The 23556-nt window shown below is 39.1% G+C and overlaps 2 protein-coding genes across 2 annotated transcripts in view; one reads left to right on the forward strand and one right to left on the reverse strand.

The window, feature by feature from the left end:
* The window catches only part of POLR3E (RNA polymerase III subunit E), a 38368-nt gene extending 37350 nt beyond the window's left edge, over window positions 1–1018 (forward strand). The window contains exon 21 of the mRNA XM_054041193.1: window positions 167–1018. Coding sequence (XP_053897168.1) covers window positions 167–223 — 57 coding nt within the window. The 3' untranslated portion in view covers window positions 224–1018. The remainder of the gene's footprint in view (window positions 1–166) is intronic.
* Window positions 539–23477, reverse strand: CDR2 (cerebellar degeneration related protein 2). The gene is made up of 5 exons (XM_054041195.1): window positions 23128–23477; window positions 15421–15533; window positions 7423–7571; window positions 6964–7128; window positions 539–6151 (listed from the first exon to the last, which is right to left on the reverse strand). The coding sequence occupies exons 1-5, from the start codon at window positions 23204–23206 to the stop codon at window positions 5281–5283; spliced, it is 1377 nt and encodes a 458-aa protein (XP_053897170.1). The 5' UTR covers window positions 23207–23477; the 3' UTR covers window positions 539–5280.
* Window positions 23478–23556: the final 79 nt, after the last annotated feature.

A 23556-nucleotide genomic window follows, 5' to 3' on the forward strand; every position in this document is an offset into this window, starting at 1 on the left:
GGGTACAATACATGAGGCAATATTGCCACTATACACTTTTGATTTTTACATTGTCTGCTTCTTGGAATCTATTGTGATTTTGGAGCTTTCTGCCTCTAAGGCTAATCGGTAATACTCTAACGCTAAACTTTTCAGCATTAGTAACTGCTTTTCCCATTCTCCCCAGGACTGCTGTGTAAGCCATGCTGGAATGTGGTACCTTAAAGGGACAGTGCAGTCTTGACAACAGTGGTGTGCTTTTCATTCCATTATCTCCAAGACAGAGGAGGAAAACTGTAGTGGGCATAGACAGAATAATGCCTTTGCTTCAGGGAGCAAGGGGCAGAATCTGACCTACTTGTGGCCACATGGCCACTGCAGAAAGACGGTTAGTGATGTCAACATTCACGCACTTGTTTGCATGGCCGCCTAAACGCAAAGAGCATCGAGGAAGAAAATGTGGGACCCTATCTGCAATTTGATGAATTTGGGATTCCTAATGTATTTTGCTTCTCATTATTTCATTCTAATAAAATAAAAACACATACTGACACAGACATGATGGAAAATCATGGTCTAATATTTTATTTAGTAATTAATGCCAATAAATGGTAAGTCTTGTTTACAAACATCCAACTTTTATTATATGCCTAGAAGGTCATGCTGTAGTTTGCGTGTTAAAGCACTCCCTCTTCCCACTTAACAAACAGACCTATTAATGCTCATGAAAGTTTTATATGCACCTGGGTTGGTGGGGAAAAATCCCTGTGTCTTAAACGTACTAATTATACATAACAAAAACGGTCTCATCAATTGTTTACATGACACAAGTTGTTTTCAAAAGTAATTACATATAAAGCAGATGTAATGTATCCTACTTGATTTTTTTTTGTTGCATACCTAGATGCAGGTAGAGCAAGGTAAGTAACTTTATGCACCATCTGAAAGGTGTCCAACTGTAGTTATCGCACTTGGTGATGTAAAACCTATATTTTATGTAACTTTTTCAAATAAAATTTTATCTTGAAGATCGACTATGCATCAGCCTCTGACCCCCATGTGTTTGTCTGTGAACAGATAAAAGCAATGTAATCTTTTATGGACTAGAGAAAGTTAAGAGAATGACTTAGCTGAGGGAGTGGGGTGGGTAGGGATAAGCTAAGTACTACATATGGTTACAAATCACTTTATTCACTATGGTAGCACCTAGAGGCCCCCCTGAGTAGGAGACCCTGTTGTACAAGGCACTGTTCAAATACAGTAAATAGTATTCTGCCACAAGGATTTTATTATCTAAGATTTAAGTTTAAGAGCAGGTGCAAGAATTGGAAAGGGGACATGGGAACTAACTAATCAATGAGAATGGTGTATTTTTACCATTTCTTGTGTTTAGTCTTCACTGTGCTTGGGCTGAAGATAAGATTTGAGCATGCAGCTGTAGTTTCAGTTTGTCTGGTGAAAACAATTGATAACCATAAGTGAGGTGCTGAGGTAAAGTGAGTTGTTGGCTGAAATAAGTAAGTTTGTTTGAGCAGTTAAACCAAATAGGATTAATTTGGTTAGTTGGCTAAATAATTTACTGCATTTACATAGCATCTCCATCTTCCTATGGACAATATCTTACTGCCCTAATTTTTGAATAACTAAAACTCAACATAAACCTCTTGTGAGTAAACTAGAAAGTATCTAGATGCTGTTTTATGTCCATCAAGAGCAAACTAGCTTCAAACTGATTATTGCCTGTGAAGTTGCATGTATTTTTCTGAATGCTTATAAGGTGATTGCTTGTTTGAGCACAATCAGTATAGCTACAATGACCATTCTATCTATTCCTGTAAGTGTATCCATAAAGTTTTGCCAAATGTAGCAGCATTCATGAATAGATTAGTATTTATATATGTTGTACCTTTTCCAACATATTCCCACTTCAGAATTAAGCTGTAACAAAATATTTTCAAGTACCAGTTACCCAAAAAACAGTCATCTTTGCCTTCCCACTCTGTTGTCTCAACTTTGAATTTGAGTCATGGTGAACTTGTCTTCATCTGTACTGTTAGCACCCTGTAGGTTTTGTGGTGCTGTATAGAACAGCCAATTATTTGAAAGTTAAATGCATACTTTTGAGGAACTGGTAGGTTGAGTGACTTCCCCTTTTAACAAAAAAACCCCAAACAAACAAAAAACCCCAATCACTTATCCAGTGACAGCAGATGCTTTGGTGGTGCAATAGTTCTGTACCACTGATAATTTTGTTGTATATATGAAAGGAGGTTGTTATAGCCATATCTGATAACTGGCTTAGAAAAGGGAGGACTGCAGACAGCAAATGCCTGGTGTATACCAAGCTCTTCATTAAACTGTGAGCCATTTGATTGCTCCTAGTAGTTACCCAGCTGTTGATTGATAGACATGATTGACAAATCAGATACTGAAGTTACTAACCATGTACAGTACAAAATGAGGCTGAAGTGGCAGGAATGCTGGTCATGGCCTTTTTCCTCCTTCCCAACCTGCCTAACCCTTCTTATTCAGTATTGAAATTACTCCCATCCCCAGCTCAGCCTGTGCTTCCATCACCCAGTTGTTAAATTTTCAAACAAGCTCCTTTGTGCTTTTGTCAATGTTGCCCCTCAGTTGTGAGGAGCTTCCCTGTATGTCTGCAAAACTGTTATCCTCTTTCAAAACCCTCCCTTGTGATGCCTGCAGACAGCATCATGGCTGGCTACTGCTGCCACAACATATACTGACCATTAGTGCCCCATTGTTTCCTTATACTCTGTCTCAATCCAGTTGTTGTCAGTCTTAGGCTATGTCTACACTACATCCAGGATCAATGCTCTGAAATTGCTCCACCAGCAGTCGATTTAGCAGGTCTAGTGAAGACCCACCAAATCGACAGCAGATCACTCTCCAGTCGACCCCTGTACTCTACCCCTGACGAGAAGCATAAGGTAAGGTAAGGTGACACAGTAACTTGACCCAAGGTACATAGACGCCAGCAATGTTATTCACATAGCTGGAGTTGCGTAGCATAGGTTGACTTACTGCAGTAGTGTAGACATAGCCTAAAACCTCTTTGAGCTAGGGCTTTTCTTTGTTCCATTTATACATGCACAGCCCAGTCAAGGCCTGCTCTGAGTAGGGTTCCTATTCCCAGGCACTACAGTAACACAAATGAGTGGTGAACCACTTGTGGCAGCAGGTTCCCATCTGCTTCTAGAGTCCTCCAGACTGAAAGTGCGGAACAAGGTGTCAACATTGCTGCCTGCAATGGATGCCCTTGCTACATAATGAGCAGAGAAACAGACCGCCATCTCCAAGGGTACAGAGAAGCCAAGCAACATGCAAGTTAAAGGGAGCTGATACCAGAGGAACAGGTACAGGGAAGCAACTTTCTCACCTAGAGGGAACTGGAATGTGGGAGAGGAAAAGGAGAGATTAGTCTACCCCCCCTCCCAAGTCTTTAATTTAGTTCCCTAATTAGTTTTTTCATCTAAGCAAGGGCGGTATAGGCCAGCAACTCTGAAATCCCTGCTGGGAGCGGGAGGTGAATCTATATATAAATGAAGATGCCATGCACACTTACTTTAAGAACTCCTTCTTTGCATTAGTGGTAGTTTCACACATTTGGACAAAATTAGCAGCACATACCTAGTAACTTTAGCTGTGGGGATTTTTGCCTTTTGGAAAAGTATTTATAATTTAGAATTTTTTTTTTAAATAGGTGTTTATTTCAGTACACAACTGTTTACAGTGTAAGTGTCTAACCTGTAAAACTGAATTCCATCTTACTGAAGGACAAGTATAAAATAACTGGAGACTAACTTACATTGTACACAAGGCAGACAAGAATTTATAATAGCAGCAGCAACTTAATGACAGCTGTAAAGTTTCTTTTAACATCATGTGCCAACAGTTTGATTTATCTAGGCAACTCAAGTAGACAGATGTTTATCCATAGCAAACATTGACTTGAACACTCGACACTTTAAAGAGTTAAGCGCATTGCTACTCTTGTAAAATTATCAGATCACCTTTTAGTGCTGGTTATCTGGCTTCCATTCCTTCTTGGTTTCTCAGCCTTTACCATTCTCCTGCCTTTCCTCCTCCTATTTGATACAGTGGTCATCCATATTCTTCATTTTCATTAGCTGAAGTTGGTCCTGCAATCTTTATTTTATTGGGAAGGAGGGATGGAAAGAGAGGAAGGAGCAAGGAGGGTTTAATTACATCTTGGCCTCATCTCTTACATGTTGTAATCTGGTTCTTAAAGAGGTTTTGGGGTGGTTTTTGTTTTTACTGCTGATACTAAATAGGTCTACACATACTTGAGCTAAAATGGTGTAAAGTGATGAACACCATCATCTGATAAACTTACTTGTCCGGTCTCCTTTAAAACACTTGAGTAGGAGGCTTTATAGACTAAAGAGAGCCATTCCTCCACAACAAAGCTACCACAAATTGTAACATTCCATCTTATCACATGACAAAAATGCACTTTTAGGAGTACCACTAAGGAACAGTAGATCAGTGACAATATACATAGTTCACAGTATCTTGCCTTAAGAGTGCCCTAAACATTGAACTCTCTCAAATATTCATACCTTTACACCTAATCCATTTTTAATATAAAGACATTTATGCTAAGGGGAAAGAGTTTAGTGCATATGAAAACTTGGTATGAAAAACTGGCTTAAATTAAGCCTAATACAGGCTGCTGTGCCAGTTTCCACTCATCTCTGCCAGGGCACATCCGTTTAGACTGACTACTAATTTCAGTCTGAAGCAGAGGTTTCCCACAGGTGGATTTTAATACTCAAAAATAGCCACAAGGCTAAGACTGAACAAAACCTTTTTGGTTTGTGAAGTAAGGAAAAAATTTACTCCAAATTTCCCACAGTGGAAAAAGTATAATACAATCATTTCTCCTTAGGTCTACAGCTTCTGTAGTATACTGGGCATAGTGAGCTAGATTGTCAATTGCTGCTGTAGAGAGGACAAACGTAGTATGCAAAAATTAAGCCAAATTTCTACTTTTAAGACTGCCAACAACTACCACTGAACAATAACTTTTACTGTGTGGTAGGGGTCATTGCGTGCACAGAGAATACAACTGACTAATGGGTTGACCATATCATACATATTTACAAGTAAAGTGAACATACATTAAAGTTGAAGGGAGTACACGTGACAGCAAGATACATACAAACACCAGAGGGACCCTTAACGTTTCCCTTCTGGACTAATACAGAACTTTTCAGTGGGAAAACAGGTCATCAGCATAGTTAATACAAACAAGTGTTAGGGCTGAGAAGAGAAACGCTTATATTTTGTTCTATGTTCATCTATTTCTTGCTTTGTTTTTCTGATACAACTAAAAATTTCCTTAAAGAGAGCTTTATATTCAGGTATAGCATTTGTGGGTGAGCCCGTTAGCTCAACATTTCCATGCTCTTGATCAGTAGCTGAATGGTCAGACTGGATGTTCCCCACACTAGTGTCTTTGGAATACGGTTTTGAGGTTTGTACAGCCTTATGTTTCAAAGAATCTTCATCCATTTGACACTTCTTCAGAAGTTCCTCGTACTTAACCTTCAGAGCATTATACTGAGCGTCCACTTCATTAAGCAAGGAGATGCCTCGCTGCTTCACAGCTTCAGCTCTTCTAATACAGGTTTCTTCATGGCCCTTTAGAAGGTCTCCTCCTGCAGCACTGCTTAGGAACGTCTCACTGTTGCTTCTTTTTAGGGCCCTTTTATCAAGCTGGGGGACAGTCAAGGATGCATCCTCTGAAGGGCTTTGACTAATTTCCCTTTCTAAAGACTCTTTAAATGAAATAAAAAATGATTCTGGAACTAGATTCTCCATGCTGTTGACAAATGTGTTTTCAGACTGAAACATCTGCCGCATTTCAGTCACTTCTAATTCAAGCTCTTCTGCCCGAGCCCGGTATAAGTCTTTATCAACCAGCCTCTGTTCAAGGTCACAGTTCTCCTTTACCATAAGTTGATATTCCTCTTCCATCGTCACTCTTTTCTCCTTTTCCAGATTAAGTTGGGCTTGTAATACAGTCAAAGCCTTTTTTAAGTTCTCATTTTCTTCTTCTATGGGACTCAGCTGACTATCCATTGAAGTAATTTTTTCTGCAAAAATATGATCGTAAACAAAATACCTGCAGAAACAAAAAGCGTCAGAGCTTAGATTTCCTATGATTTTTAGGCTGCCTCTTCTGGATAATACAGAGATTGAATTTAAACTCACTGTTGGAAAAAAATGGTTTCCAAACAGAACCAGGTTGGTCATTAAGGTATCTATTTGTACAAAGTTACAATGCCTCAATAATCAAACAGAATGCTTTTCTACAGGGCTTTAGTAAATTCAGTACCCAGTGATGTATGGTTCCCAGTTCAGGTGGTGTGGCAACTGCTTAATTGCAATATCAAATTGTAGATCTAAAGTCTACTGTACATGGAGACCTCTAATCAGAATTCTTGAGATTTTTTAGAGTATTTCTTTGAGGCCACAAGATATAGTTTTCTACAGGACATTCCTAGTACTGGAAGATGATGTATTGGATTATCATGCAGTCTATTTCCCCCATTTTTAACTTGTACAATTCTCAATGAAATGGATCTGCAAACTATAAGATATCCATACCGTGCAGTTTAAAAGTCTCAGAATTTCCACTACAAAACCTTAATGAATGCCCAGAATGGTCATAAAATCCACTGTCAGAAATCTGACAAAGTTTCATACAAGCAAAAAAATCACCTCTTGAGTATGCACTATAGAAGTGTCAATATTAAAGCTTAAAAGTAGGCTTGTGAAGACTGCTTTGGTCTTAACTCATTTGTCTGGAGTGACACTGACAGATTTTTTAGAAATGCATGTCTGATTTCTCTGCTCTGCTACAAACAAATGGATGAAAGATTAAAAAAATCTGCTTGCACAATAAAATGACGTATCATTGAGTTAGCGTCTTACTTGCGAAGGTCATACAGCTCCTTCAAACATGAGAAGCTGTGCACTGATCGTGGCTGCTCAGATCGCTCATGGTTCATATGACCTCGTCCAGATTTCTTCAATTCCTCCACTTGTCTCTGAAGGTCATCTATATGGGTTTGCAGACCTTCAATAGTCTCTGTCAGGCTGAAGTTCATGAACATATAAAGCTGTTAACATGACTGGCTTTAAGTCAAGGGCATGACCAATAGCATGAGCTCAGTCACTATTCACTCAGTTTTGTGCTTCTTCCTCTGGAAACTGCTCCACAGTTACCAGTAACAAACAAAAATTCACATAACCCAAAAGCCCAGTGATTAGACAACTGGATAACCAGCCACCCAAAAATGCATAAACTAATGCAGTCAGACTAGTATTCCATTCTAATTCCTCTCTCTATATATATATATAAAAAAAGTTGCTCCACAAAACTTTAGTTACCTTAATATCTTTTGTTGTGACACTCTACTATCCACAACTAGTTTTTGATTAGCATCTTCCAGTTCTCTTGCTGTAACATCCAGCTGTTCATAAACCTTTGCATGCTGGTCATTCATCTGACGTAAGAGCTCCACTTGCTTTGTAAGGTACTAGAAGATAATTTGCAGTTACCATCTTCACACTGCTAAAAATGTTTAATCCTACTTAGTGTAAGTTTTAACTTTAAATTCTTAAATCAGGATTTTCAGTTTGTTTCCCATAAATGTCACGAATAATACAATGTACATTAGTTTTGATTGCAGAACCGTGGAAAGACATTGTACCCTTAAATAGCTCAGGAGTGTTTTCCACAAACGAGCCCACTAGCACTTTTAAATCTCAGAGTAAATAGCAAGACACCATGTCACATGTGGTTTCCTTAAATTAGAATAAGGATGATTTAAATTACAACTTCCAGTTTGTAATTATGCAATTTACCAGCGGCAACACTGGGGTTATACTTTGCATGGGCAAACCCTTTCAAATCAGAATAAATTTCTCAGTGTATGAAGCTGCCTTAAGTTTAAGGAAACTGATTTTAGTTTAGTCTTAAAACTGTAAACTGATGATATCTGGGTTACTATTTATCAGGAAGTACAAATTAGAACAAACTTCAATTACCCACAAGGGGCATTCTAGTTTATATAATCCCAATCAAAGGTCTCCTGCTTTTTTAATTCTGTATGAAATGTTCTCAGTGTAATCCTCTTTATTCAAGAAACTTAGCAGGTTGTTTATTTTGTAGTGGTGAAACTGCTTTTAGAAAGCCTAGGATAAAGGTTTCCTACGTAAGAGTAATAAACCATCTTTAAATCCCTTGGTATTAGAAACACCTTAGGCTTTCCCACAGCTGAACACGTCTATATGGATTTTACTACACACAAATACTTCAAAGTTCCAGGTATCCTGCATACAAATATGCATTAAGTCATTCCTGGACCAGAAATACCACAGACTTGTAGGACTGGAAGGGACCTCAGAAGGTCATCTAGTTCAATCCCCTGCACTCACTGCAGGACTAAGTATTATCTAGACTATCCCTGACAGGTGTTTGCCTAACCTGCTCTTAAAAATCTCCAGTGATGGAGATTCCACAACCTCCCTAGGCAATTTATTCCAGTGCTTAACTAGCCAACAGGAAGTTTTTCCTAATGTCCAACCTAAACTGCCCTTACATAAGAACGGTCCTACTGGGTCAGACCAAAGGTCCATCATCCTGTCTTCTAACAGTGGCCAGTGCCAGGTGCCCCAGAGGGAATGACCAGAACAGGTAATCATCAAGTGATCCATCCCCTGTTGCTCATTCCCAGCTTCCTGCAAACAGAGGCTAGGGACACCATTCCTGCCCATCCTGGCTAATAGCCATTGATGGACCTATCCTCCATGAATTTATCTACCGGTAATTCTTTTTTGAACCCTGTTATGGTCTTGGACATCACAACATCCTCTGGCAAAGAAGAGTTAACCAAGATGCACACATGTATATTGTCAACTAAGTGATCAGGCAACAAAATGGCAAATGAAATTTAATGTGGATAAATGTAAAGTAATGCACATTGGAAAAAATAACCCCAACTATACATACAATATGATGGGGGCTAATTTAGCTACAACAAGTCAGGAAAAAGATCTTGGAGTCATCGTGGATAGTTCTCTGAAAATGTCCACGCAGTATGCAGAGGCGGTCAAAAAAGCAAACAGGATGTTAGGAATCATTAAAAAGGGGATAGAGAATAAGACTGAGAATATATTATTGCCCTTATATAAATCAATGGTACGCCCTCATCTCGAATACTGCGTACAGATGTGTTCGCCTCATCTCAAAAAAGATATACTGGCACTAGAAAAGGTTCAGAAAAGGGCAACTAAAATGATTAAGGGTTTGGAATGGGTCCCATATGAGGAGAGATTAAAGACGCTAGGACTCTTCAGCTTGGAAAAGAGGAGACTAAGGGGGGATATGATAGAGGTCTATAAAATCATGAGTGATGTGGAGAAAGTGGATAAGGAAAAGTTATTTACTTATTCCCATAATACAAGAACTAGGGGTCATCAAATGAAATTAATAGGCAGCAGGTTTAAAACAAATAAAAGGAAGTTCTTCTTCACCCAGCACACAGTCAACTTGTGGAACTCCTTACTTGAGGAGGTTGTGAAGGCTAGGACTATAACAGAGTTTAAAAGAGAACTGGATACATTCATGGTGGTTAAGTCCATTAATGGCTATTAGCCAGGACGGGTAAGGAATGGTGTCCCTAGCCTCTGTCTGTCAGAGGGTGGAGATGGATGGCAGGAGAGAGATCACTTGATCATTGGCTGTTAGGTTCACTCCCTCTGGGGCACCTGGCATTGGCCACTGTCGGTAGACAGGATACTGGGCTAGATGGACCTTTGGTCTGACCCGGTACGGCCTTTCTTATGTTATACTTGTTTTCAAAACTGCAACAGTCTCATACACACTAATTCCTGAATGCTCTTTAGAGTTCGACAGGTTGACTGTTCGTTGTGTGAAGAAATACTTCCTTTTATTTGTTTTAAACCTGCTGCCTATTAATTTCATTTGGTGACCCCTAGTTCTTGTGTTATGAGAGAAGTATTATTTACTACTTCTATCTACTTTCTTTACACCAGTCATGATTTTATAGACCTCAATCATATCTCCCCTTAGCCGTCTTTTTTCCTTGCTGCAATTTAAACCCGTTGCTTCTTGTCCTATCCTCAGAGGCTAACAAAAACAATTTTTTCTCCCTCCTTTAACAACCTTTTATGTATTTGAAAAGTGTTATGTCCTGTCTCAGGGCTGGTCCACACTTAGTCCGGACTTCGGAGTAAGGTACGCAAATTCAGCTACGTTAATAACGTAGCTGAATTCGAAGTACCTTACTCCGGACTTACCGCGGTCCAGACGCGACCGGAAGTCTCCCCCCGTCGACGCCGCGTACTCCTCTCGGCGAGCTGGAGTACCGGCGCCGACTGTGAGCACTTCCGGGATCGATCCGGGATCGATTTATCGCGTCTTAACCAGACGCGATAAATCGATCCCAGAACATCGATGGCGTGCCTCCAGACCAGCCGGTAAGTGAAGACTAGGCCTAAGTCTTCTTCTCCAGACTAAACAAACCCAATTTTTTCAATCTTCCCTCAGAGGTCATGTTTTCTAGACCTTTAATCGTTTTTGTTGTTCTTTTCTGGACTCTCTCCAATTTGTCTACATCTTTCCTGAAATGTGGCACCCAGAACCGGCCACAATACTCCAGTTAAGGCCTAATCAGCACATAGCAGAGTGGAAGAATTACTTCTTGTGTCTTGCTTACATCACTCTGGCTAATACATGCCACAACGATGTTTGCTTTTTTTTTTTTTTTGTTTTTTTTGTTTGTGCAACAGTGCTACATGGACTCATTTAGCTTGTGATCCACTATGACCCCCACATGTCTTTCTGCAGTACTCCATCCTAGGCAGTCATTTCCCATTTTGTATATATGCAACGGATTGTTCCTTCCTAAGTGGAGTATTTTGCATTTGTCCTTATTGAATTTCAGCTTATTTACTTCAGACCATTTTGAATTTTACTCTTGTCCTCCAAAGCACTTGCAACCTTTCCTGCTTGGTATCATCCACAAAGATTATAAGTGTACTCTCTATGCCATATTGAACAGAACCAGACTCAGAACTGATCCCTGTGAGACCACACTTGATATGCCCTTCCAGTTTGAATGTGAACCATTGATAACTACTCTCTGGACCGGTTTTCCAATCAGTGGGGTGCTCCTACCTTAAAGTAGCTCCAGCTAGGTTGTATTTGCCTAATTTGTTTATCAGAAGGTCATGCAGCACGGTATCAAGCGCCTTACTAAAGTCAAGATATACCCATCTACTGCTTCCCCCTATCTACTAGGCTTGTTATACTGTCAAAGAAAGCCATTAGGTTGGTTTGACATGATTTGTTCTTGCCAAATCCATGTTGAATGTTACTTATCACCTTATTTTCTAGGTGTTTGCAAATTGATTGCTTAGTTATTTGCTCCATGATCTTTAGAATAAGTTTAAAATCAAGTTCACATTATCATGAACTAGTTTGTCCTAAAGAAGTTGAATATAGAATATTTCTTGAAGTATTAGGTTCTAAATTTAACTACATTTTACACAGTTCGATGTTAAATGTTCAAAATCATCCACATCAAAGTTGTCTGAAAGATTTCTAGATTAGGAGCAATTACTCTTGTAAGTGACCTGCTAATTATGTAATCAAAGCTTCTAATATTCTACTTAACCTTTTACTGCATTAGAAGGTTGATGGCTTTACATTTTAGGTAATTTAAGAAGCGATTACAAGTTAATCTAGGGCTATGCACTGCTACAAACAAACTACTACAAGATCAATCGGATAGCTGTTGGTTAGATCTTTTTGCAACCCACGGGCACGTGACACAGGATTCACACAAGAATAGCATGTGGATTAACCAACAGAATCTCAGTGTGACCCATTTCAGATTAACTTTCCCTATCTGCTAGTCTCAAAGAAATTGGAAACGTTCATGGTTTCTTCAACCGGGAAAGGTGACTAAGCATATAAACATGAAGATTAGAGTTCTGAATTTAGGTGCTTTAATGCATAATAAAGAACCCACTGAATGGTAGCCTATGCTGGCAGGTTATACTTTAGGTGGAATGGAACATGAGGGAGAGAGTAGATTACTCCCTTTCTCAAGGAACTACACTTCATCTCACCTTGCATGGCTGATGTCAGCGAAACTTGAAAATATCATGCAGGAGATGAGAGCAGAAACCCCAAATGCAAACATCAAAGTTTGTACTGGCTTTCCTGATATTTCAGAAATTCACACTAGCATCTACATCAATTGCAAGGGAAATAGGAAAACTTAATATGTAACTGCAAGTGAAACACTGCCAAGCAGGCTTACACTCCACTAGATCATTATGAAAAGGAGAGCTGTAACGCCCCACATTTGGATTTACAAGAGATGCCAAGATTCATGAACAGTCTTGGTTAGTTTTTCTGGCATTGGTTTTAATCTGCTATTGCACCATTTATTACATCCATCATGATTAGTTAGTAGCATACGTGTCAGTGCAAAGGTCAGAGACTAAATACCTAATGATGTCAAGTGTTTAAAACTTTAGTTTTAATCTTCAAAATTAGATTATGAACAGTTCTACATGTTTCAATTCCCTTAACCCTTCCTATGCAGCGAAGACAAGGAAATTGTCTTTTGAAATGAAACATACACAAGTTATATTATGTGCAACGCTAATTGACTGTAATACAGATCAGGTTACATCAGTATTTTTTTAAAATAAGCTCTCAAAAATCTACATGAATAAAGCAGACGCAACAAGGCTCTTTAGATAGCTACTCTCAAGTAACGTGTGTAGGACAGATTTTTTTTTTCAGTTTATTCTTTTGGCAAGATTATAGCATTTCCTCACCGTCTCTTCATAAAATGAGTGCATTACAAGGTGATGGGCATAAGAATGGCCATATGTCAGACCAATGGTCCACCAGTATCCAGTCTCTGATGGTGGCCAGTGCCAGATGCTTCAGAGGAAATGAACACAACTGGGCAATTTCAAGTGATCAATCCCCCATCATCTAGTCCCAGCTTCTGGCAGCTGGAGGTTTAGGGACACCTGGAGCCTGGGATTGCATCCTGAGCACCTTGGCTAGTAGCCATTGACAGATAATTTCATGGAGGATAGAGCTAATTATTTTTTGAACCCAGTGATACTTGTTGGCACAGGTTGATTGTGTGTTCTGTGAAGAAGTACTCCTTTTGTTTGTTTTTAAACTTGCTGCCTATTAATTTCATTGGGTGATTCCCTCTAGTTCAGAGGTTCTCAAACTAGGAGGCGTGGAATATATTCAGGAGGGAGTTGAGAATCTTTTGAGGGAAAAAAAAAGAAAAAAAAAAAAAAAAGAAAGAAAAACATCTTATTGCACACATTTTACCCACAGCAACAAGTAACTAGCAAAGCTGATTCCTCCAGACATATCAGACAGCACTGTGCATTTGGCTCTAGATGGCACTGTGCATGTTGACAGATATCTGTTAAGCTTGCTTAGCATTATACAAAGTCATTGCCATCTGCATGTTAATCCGTTTGCTACGATGCAGTGTGCACATTTATTTAAGTATGGACTACAATCACTGTTTTACTTTTGCTCTTATTACAATGGATCATTGGCTCATTCATGCAGCAGAAAAAAATTCATGTGAAAAACAAAGAAGCAAAAAATGATTCAAGTAAAGCGCTGCTGCGTATATGGGCATATGTACTTGTGTGGCTGGGGGATAGTAGGGGAGAAGAGGGCATAACTACAACATACACGAAGAAGGGGGGGAGGTGATCAAATAAGTTTGAGAACTACTGCCCTAGTTCTTGTGTTATGTGATGGGGTAAACACCATACAACTTTCTCTTTCTCTATACCATTCATGATTGTATAGACCTCTATCATATCCCCTCCTTAGTCATCTCTTTTCTAAAATGAATAATTCCATTCTTTTTAATCTCTCCTGATATAGAAGCTGTTCCATACCTCCCCATCATTTTCATTGCCCTTCCTTGCACCTTAATGTACATCAGAGTGGGAGACCTAATAGTTTGTGTAGTTGCTCTAAGAGTTCACAAATAAGATTGATCCTTAGGGTCTGAAGTATGTAAACCATTTAGACTCAGGAGACATTTCAAGAGCTCTGCATAAACAAATGCAGATAGGTTGGGTTTGTTTGTGGTTGGTAGCTTTAACTCCAGCATTGTTTTACTTTATTGATGTCCTTTATATTACAGAATGAGCTGGATATAGAGACTAGATCTACCATGATTTAATAGGGGGGAAAAAAGTCAAGTAAGTTGTGTGAGGTATGTCAAAAAATCAGCAATACAAAGGTATCCTTAGAAGAGGGCATTTTTTGTCTATACTGTGCACCTGTTGTATGAATTTTCTTAAAAACAAACAAACAAAAAAAACAGCTAACGTGGGACACCTACAAGCATCCTAGAATTTAAAATGCCATGTTACTACCAACACAGTTACTTGCTTCCATATGCAACCTAATACAAATGTTGGATTAAAGCTGTAGCGATTGCCATTATTGTACTGAAAGATCATTTCAACATTCTCTAAATTGCAGGCAGATATATACACTTTACTTTAAACTGATGACTGCTTTAATACTACTTGTATCATGTGGACTATTCAGTTATGTAGATTCTTCTTAATTACCAGTCAGTTCATTTCATTAATTTAAAGGTTTAAAATTAATATCAATGGATGACTGAAATGCTGAAAACACTATTAAATAGAATAAGTTCTTTGCAATTGACTTTAATACTTTTGATCAGACGAAAATATTAAATATGCAGCATGCAAAAATATCACTGCTCTTGTGTAATTACAGGAAGCCTTTTGCGTACGGCATAATAACATTTGTTAAACTTACAATTTTTGTGCATATGAAGATATTTGTGGAAACAGCTAGTCATACTATTTCAAATAATGCAGGCTTTTCAAAAACCTACAGATTTCTTCTACATGTATTTTCTGGATTTGTTAAGAAAAGTAATCCACCCACATCATGTATTTATATAGAGAAACCCTTGTTTTAAACAGTATACATTTCTGAAATAGCTAGTTTATACAAACACAACTGGTACTTATCATTATAGTTATAGAAGTTAAATTTAGTGAAGATACAAAGATACTATTAAGGAGAGGAAACTGTGTCTATGCATGTTATCAAGCTTTAGAAATTTTAGAATCAGACTAAAATTAACTGCAAGAGGCATTCAGAATGTTTTCTTGGAAGATGAAGTTTTGAAGGAGTCCTAATACCATATCAAAATCAAGTTTCATGGTATCCAAATGATTTCAATGTCCACACTTCAAGATTATCAAACTCTGCAATAGAACTCACCCATACGCCTTAAAATTTACCTCTATCTCTTGTAGTTGCTCTTGATTGGTTGCATACATTTGCTGCAAAGATTCCTCCAGTTCTGTGTTACGATCCAATAATGTCTTCCCAAGCTCAGCAGCAAGATGCAGATCTAAATAAATAAATAATCTGCCTGTAAATTTTAAGACCCAGTTTGTGCAATCTGACCATTACTATGTTATTTCAATTAAATTCTCGGAGTTACGGTAGTTATAACTGTGTCCAAGTACAAGCTATTATGCTACAATACAACTTCTTTGAGATTGAGGCTAATTCTCCATTTTTCCCCCTCATTCATTCCATCCTTTTTAGTCTCCTCTCCACCACATTAGTTTTACTTTCCTCACCTGATCACTCTTTGCCTTCTGTCATTCCCCATCTACATCTGCCCATTCACGTTGTCCCCTATGCAGATGAGGATGAATGGGAATGATGCTCTCAACATGGTAGGCAGAGAGCAGCATAAACACACGAGTCCCAGTAGTGTACCACCAAGTAGCTCTTACCCTAGATCCCTCAATTAGCTAACTGCTAAACCCATTCTGAGAGGGGAGTAAACAGCAAGAAGGCCTGTTAAGTACTGGTTAGGCCAGGCCTGGAACAATATTTGATGTCCCCTTGCTCCTCCAACCACCCCAAAAGGCAACCCAGCCCATGCAGCACCAATAGACAATCAGCTGAAGATTTTCAAACAAACACTTTTTCTGATGAAATAGGAAGTTAGATAATGTGCTCAGATATGTATTGTGTGTCTCTTGATTTATAAACAGCACCAGACAATGGTTAGTTTCCTTTTCTCAAAAAAGATTCTAAATGCTATTTGTTCTCTTAGATATTTGAAACTCAGCCTAATCCTCCTCAGCAATCTCCAGAGTTCCTATGAATATTGCAGTTGTTCGTTTGTTTTGTTTTTAAAGAATGAGGAATCCACACATATACAGGGACTACAGCTAAACTTGGATGCCCTCCTTTAACTATAGCCTGGATTAGTAAATTCCAAGCTTATGAAAGAATTATATGCAATAAGTAGCACATTATTAGTCCTTATGTTGCATGCATCTCACACTTTGTGTGACAATGGAGATCAATAATCTAGGTTATTGCTAGAGTAGTAACCCCCCCAAACATGGCATTATATTTCATATAGAAGATAAGTGCAGAATCCAATAGCTACATTGCAATTCCTTATACAAAGTTTGTAATTTTCCACCTCTTTCACATCACTTGGACCATGACCAGATTGTCATATACATGCAAGCTGGCAATACAATCTTGTTAAGTTTTAGATATATAGAACTATCATCATAAACGGCAGAGTGCCAGAATACAAGGAAGGACAAGCCAAGGAGAATTTAGAATTCTTTCCGCCAAGATTTAAAAGCATGTATAATATATATGAGCGGTACAGATAATAGGCTGGAATATGAACTCCCAATATTTCTTTAGGTTGGAAGTTCAAATGCCGTTGTTTTTATCTTGTTTCATTTTAGTTTGATAGCTTATCTCTATCCAGTTGCTGTAATGGAATAAAATCCTGTTAAAAATTGATTTGGGCAGCCTTCACTTAGACAGAATATTCAAATTATCACTACATTCTGATGCATAAACCAAAGAACTTCCCCAACAAATATGCACAGAAACTTGAGATCTTCCAACAGGGTGTTCGGAGAGATATTAAAGTGCTTTAGCAGATCAAATAATCCATGAATTATATATTCTTTACTTGTAACAAAGATGTTCTCAAAGGTGTTATTTCCTACTTTGAGCATAGCAAAGAAAAAATATTCCTTGCAATCTGATTCTTAAAACAAAGGCCACTGATCAATGCTTTGAGCAGGGGGTTGGACTACATGACCTGCTGAGGTCCTTTCCAACCCTGTTATTCTATGATTCTATGAAAGAGAAGGGCAAGATCTGCACCAGTAAGAGTAAGTAAATTTAAACCCCACACCCAATGACTACTAACAGCAGCAAGTCAGAGGCCATATCCACAGTTGGAGGAGAGGGGAGGAAATCTATTAAATACACAATAACATGCCCATGTTTAGAAATTTAATGCATCCAAGTTAAACTTTTTTCCTACTGTAGACAAGGGTCCAAGACTCCACTGTACCATAGTAGTTATTAGTCCCATATCTTGCAAGTTAACTACTAGTTGTAGAAAAGCAGTGCCAGAAAACATGGCATCCAAACATTGTACTGGGATTCTGATACTCCAGCAAGTTTATGTAAATTGTATACATCAAAATACACCATACGATTTAATTGAATAGTGGGGAAATAAACAAGGCATTAACTGATGTACATAAGAAAACAGAAATAAAGTTGTTCTCTGGTGATATACTGCTAAATAGTTCAGCAATTAAAGGTTAGTATATCATTCTATAGTGACATCAATGCAATCTTCTTGCCTCACACTCCTTATGTCATTTTTAGGATTACAGCTAATCTCCTCAAACTAAAAGGTTCATTATCCAGCAAACAGAAGTCCCTCCTCCTGCATCCAAAGGTTATATAAGCCAATATTAAGTTAATTTTGTTTATGAATACAAAGTTTGTATGCTCTAGAATGCACAAAATACATAGGCAATGTAGTGGGTATATCCCTGCACTTTTTATAAAATGGTCATAATAAAGGGAGTATTTTCATCTAACCTCGTAGGAGTTGAAAGAATAATTTTGATCATGAGTCCATTTGTTAAGAAGTGCAAACCCAGCTACAGCTTAATTTTCTGGGCTGTCTACAAATTTCCCAATCCTCACCAACTTTACTTAAGACATTTTGCTTGATGTTTCCTTGCAATCTACAGAGGCAGAAAGTGTAAACTTTCCTTTTGATTAACCAGAGGCAAAGATAAAGTTTAAACTGGCAGTCAGAAACAGCCCCTTTTATTTTTCCACATTTCTTTCTTCGGGGTAACTCCTGCAGTCTAACTTCAGTGAGTCTATAATCCCCTATATAATGTTATACAAATATAATCCTATTTTACAAATTCTAAACCAACACAACACACTAGCCTTGGGTAACCAGCAGTCATGTAATCATTAAAGCCATTCAACAATTTGTAGCAACTTTTTCTGTTACCTCAAATAATACAGTGTTCCAACTTTTACTTTGTCATCACATAAGGCTCTATGCTTTAAATAAGGCACAGAATAAGATTCTGTTAAACAAAGAATATTTATAACTCTTAGAATTACTCAGAACACACAAAGTTAAACATTTTGTCCCAGATCCTCAAAGGTATTTAGCTCCTAACTTTCATTAATTTCAGTGGCAGTTAGGAGCCTAAATATCTTTGTGGATCTGGGCTTGTCTCCTGGATTTGTGTTATGGCTCTAAGCATACTTTACAAAAAGTGTATCTAGAAGTGCAGTTAGAAGAAATTAAACTATGCATATAAACATGAAGTTACATATGCATGAATATCCGTACATATTGTTAGTATTTACCCAGCACTTCAAACATATAAAGTGGTATGCAAGTATTCCTGTCTATATGGAGCACCTAAGTACATGCTGCAGATTTAAACATACTCTTGTTAGTTTGACACAAGATTCACAGAAGCATTGATATTTTCTTATAGGAAATATTCACCATTCTTCTCAGAGAATCTGTTGGCTTTCTCGTGATAGGCAGGAAAACAGGTGGAAAAGACCAAGAAAATGCGTGTAAAAAAACCAAAACAAACCCCATTGTTTAAAAACAGGCAAAGAAGTGAGAGATTTTGTTCTATACTAAAACTCCAGTATTTTTAATCATTACAGAAAGGATCTACTGTCTAATTAAACAATTTTCAGCAAGGTTGAGCACCCATAAACCCCAGTGAAATCAATGGGAGCTACCCGTGTATAACATCTTATAATCAGTCCCATTAGCATGTGTGTTAAAGAGTATTAGCTTTTTTAATTTACTCAACTGATCCTGCAGACTAAGTATGCTGATGTCCAGGGGAGTTTGGCCAGTGAAAGGACTTCTCAGCCAAGTAAGTTCATTAAGTGCGTGGATAATCAAGAAAAATAAGTAAGCAGATATAGGACTTCGATGTCCAGATGAATAAGAAAACAAAGCAATGTAAATTCTTTAAAAGGTTCAGTACAATGAGTGCAGAGGGACAGCAGCTATAAGTTCTTAGCTGTGATCTCAGGTACTGTAAATTTATGCCAATGTATTAATGAAATCCCAACAGATGTGTGGGGAAGGTCACTTTTCGGCTAAAGTTATTGTAAGCCACAGTCATCCATTCTTTACTTAAATAATGCAAATTAAAGTCAGTCACTTTATGAGTTACTCCTCTAGGTAAAATAAGGTGAGTAAGATTTTGGTAGCTCTATCTCTGCCCCTCATCATGTTTAATTATGTCTGGAATGTCCACACTAAAGTGAGACTTAGAAGTTGTTCTTGCTATTGCATTAAACATTTCTCACTTAATTACACTGGAGTACAAACCATGCTGACACCGTTACTATCATTGGGGGAGGTGTCAAGATTTCCGCCTCCCCCAATGTTTTAATAGTCTACATAAGAGGACTTTGTACAGCAAAATGATATTTTCAACAACAGAAGAGACTACTAAGCAGTCCTGGTTTACCATCAGATCCTTGCTTTTAAGCAAACTTTAGAATTGTCACCATGGAATGTATATTATACCCTCCATTCCAGATTGTAATCTGTTCAATCCTTTGTTAGTTTTTGAACAACGGCATTATGATCACTTTCCTTATATGAGAGAAGCCTTTTCAGAAAGTCAATACACTGCAACAAAATACAGTCCTACGAAAGCAGGGAATTGCTCCTCCCATTCTTGAATATTTCAAACATGAAAATTCACTTCAAGCAACATTATGATTTAACAAGAAGTCTGGCCGGATATTAAATTCTCCATTTTTAAAGGTGGAAGTTTCAGGAGTTTATTGTTCATAGCACAATCAAAGGTTTGGTCTGAATTTTGACCTACTTTGAACTTGGGATTTTTCAAATCCTGAGAGTTAAAATTTAACTACTCAACTGCTAAGGGAGTTAGGATTTTTAGTTAATTTTAAGGGATCCTCAAAAACATCCTGATCTCTCTCAGCACAGCAGCAGCATCCAATATTATTCCCAGAGCTGTGCTAATTTTAATTACGCTAATGCAGAGATCTCTTGACATAATGGGTGCTATAAAAATCATTTGCAGATAAAAAACTCATCATTTAGCTTCAGTTCTACTCAATAGACAAAAAGTCAATGTTTGCCAGATTTCAAAGTGTTGGGAAATATTTTCAAACTTCCTAAGAGTATTGCAGACAATAGAGCATTTAAAAAAAGCAGTATGAGGAAAAAATCCCTTTACAGGAAGTTTACCTCCTGCTTTGTGATTTTTTTACTATTATCTTTTTTTGGCAAGGCTAATCATTACTTACACTTAGGGCATTTTCTAATGAGAGAATCTGTATTTAAGTCTATTTGATATATGAGAATCTCTTAACCATCACTGAAATACACTAACTTGTGAGGTGGAACTTATAAATACAACACAAAATTACAGTTTGATACAAGGAATAATAATAAATAAAAAAGGTTAATCCACTTATTTTCCATTCAGATCAGACCAAAAGAACATTATAAGGCAGAAGCGAATCACAGTACACTTCAGGAGGCAGTTTAGGTGATTCACACAGCTATGTTTGGCTTTGAATAGTGACAGCTTTACAATGGATTGGAAAAAAGGTCTAAATCATTAAAGAATCATTTTTTCACCAGTTGTTCTAGGCAACAGCAAACTATTTATGTTTATGTGATCATATTAAGTTACAATCTAAGAAAACTATTGTTTTTGAGTATGAAGCACTCAAATATAGCTATTCGACAGTTAGTAAAGTTGGTCAAAACATATAAAATTCCAGACTTATTCTGACCTTAGAGAGATGGAATTTTTATTGTTAGCTGCTTGACGCTAGTATGAAAACAGTGGTTTTTTTTCCCTACTTTTATTCTTTATAGTGCAATAGTATCTATCAGCCCCAGTCATGGATAAGGACCCCACTGTGCTCAGCACTGTAAAAACAGAACAAAAGAACTGCCCCTACACCAAAGAGTTTATATGAGGAAGAGCTTAGAGAAATCAAGTTTTAATTAAATCTAGTTTTGAGGAAGCCACTTCTCTCAATCTTCCAGTTCTGAGCTGCCCATTTAAGAATGTACATAGGATTTTAAAAGTAAGTCTAAATACCAATTTTAAACATTGTTAAATCCAAAGAAAGTTATTCTACATACATTCCAATTAATGCCTACAAAAAGTTAAGAAAACTGATAATGTCATACATTCAGTCCACTACTGTGCCTCAGTGCCTACTTACCAGCTTTATAAAATACTTAGCGAACTACTGATGAAAAAGCACTATAAGAGGTACATATTTATTAAGATAAGCAAATTCATATTGGAATTATGCAATGAATGTTCACAGTAAGTTCTAAACAGGACATGTGTAAAGAGAAGCTGAGAGCAGTAACTGACCATCTATCCATAATAAAGATATTCCAATATTTACAATGTGACATGTTTCAGAGGTGTAGCCCTATTAGTCTGTATCAGCAAAAACAACAAGGAGTCCTTGTGGCACCTCAGAAACCAACAAATTTATTTGGGCATAAGCTTTCTGATGAAGTGGATTATAGCCCACGAAAGCTTATGCCCAAATAAATTTGTTAGTCTCTAAAGTGCCACACGTACTCATCCTAGTATTTACAATGTAATCAATTGCAAGCCCTTTAATTACAGGTAGGCAGGAGGCGGTGACGGGGTGTGGAAACCCCGAAGTATTATTTACAGCTATTCTATTTTAAGCAAGCACTGCAGCTAAAGCAAAAGCATTCGCTTTACCGAGCGGCTTTATGTAAGAGGTACAGCATTACACAGAGGGGCACAGTCTAACCCCTAAAAAGCGAACAAAGTTAAGGGAAGAACCAGTTCTTAAGCCAGGTACACAAGCCACTCTTTAAATACAGGGTTTGTTTTGCAGAAGTCCGTATTCCTACCCAGTCACACACGGCCCAGAAGCCATGACTGCGAAGGTAGCACGATACCATTGCCCCTTACAGTACTTTGCTATTCTTGGTTAGCCTCCCGTTAAACCCCCGGTCCCCTAAGAAGCTGCATAATGGCAAACGCCCTGCGGCTTCAATTGTTAGAGAAGAGAGCCCTCTCCCTCCTCCTGTGCGCCCCCAGCCTAGAGCTGTCTCCCATTTCCTCCCTCTCCAAGAGAGCCCCCTCCCCTTCTCCGAGTACCCCCCCTGCCACCCTCTCGGGGGCCAACTATACCCTTCTGTCCTCTGCACCCTCCCTCGTCCTTTTCCTCCCCTCCCGCCGCGCGCTCCCGTCCCGTCCGCCCGGGCGCTCACACCCCCTCCTCGCCGCTTTTTGTCCCATCCCTCCCCAGGTCCACGTTTCCCTTCTGCTCTCCTCTCCCCCCCCCCCGCCCCCGACTCACCTGCCCCACCTCATTGAGAGCCCCATCGCGACTTACCTGCCCCCCCCGCTCTGATAGGGAGCCCCTCCCCCCCCGAGACTTACCTGTTCCCCCCCCCCCCCCATCCCCTGAAGCAGCCGCCGCCAGAGAAGGCTCCTCCAGCGCCTTGGTCAGCGGGACCCAGTCCCCTGCGCCCGGAGGGGCGAGACCCCATAAGACGGGCATCCTCCACGCGGAGCCCCGGCCAGGCTGCTCACCTTGCTGCAGGTCCTGCTGATCGTACCAGGGCTCATCATCGCGGATCTCGAACTCCTCCACCAGGCTGTCGGCCAACATCGCGGCCCCCGCCGCGGCTGCACGGACGGGCGGACTAGGCAGCGGCGCCGGCACCCGTAGGCTCCTCGCGCTCACAGCCAACCGAACCGCGGCGCAGGGCGAGCCGGGGATCGCTCAGCTCCTTTAAAGCCGCGGCCGGACTTTGCCGAGTGATTCCGGATTTTGCCGAGTTCCCCCCTCTCCCGGCCGGGCCCGACACCGCAGCCGGCAGCAACGTGGCATCGGCAACCGCCTTCTTACTACCAGGGGAACGATTATTCAAAACAGGCACTCTGACCTGTCCGGCGGATAACCAATCGTATGCCGCCATTCAGGGATCGACCGGAACGCCCACCAATCACGTGCAGAAA

The sequence above is a fragment of the Malaclemys terrapin genome, chromosome 10 (assembly GCF_027887155.1).
Source record: "Malaclemys terrapin pileata isolate rMalTer1 chromosome 10, rMalTer1.hap1, whole genome shotgun sequence".
NCBI lineage: Eukaryota > Metazoa > Chordata > Testudines > Emydidae > Malaclemys > Malaclemys terrapin.

What these genes read in the sequence shown, in the direction of transcription:
- CDR2 (XM_054041195.1), bottom strand. Translation starts at nt 23,206, where the DNA reads ATGTTGGCCGACAGCCTGGTGGAGGAGTTCGAGATCCGCGATGATGAG. An exon ending in TCACAACAAAAGATATTAAG is followed by an intron (nt 7,129 to 7,422) that starts GTAACTAAAGTT and finishes CATGAACTTCAG; the next exon opens with CCTGACAGAGACTATTGAAG. An exon ending in GAGCTGTATGACCTTCGCAA is followed by an intron (nt 6,152 to 6,963) that starts GTAAGACGCTAA and finishes TTGTTTCTGCAG; the next exon opens with GTATTTTGTTTACGATCATA.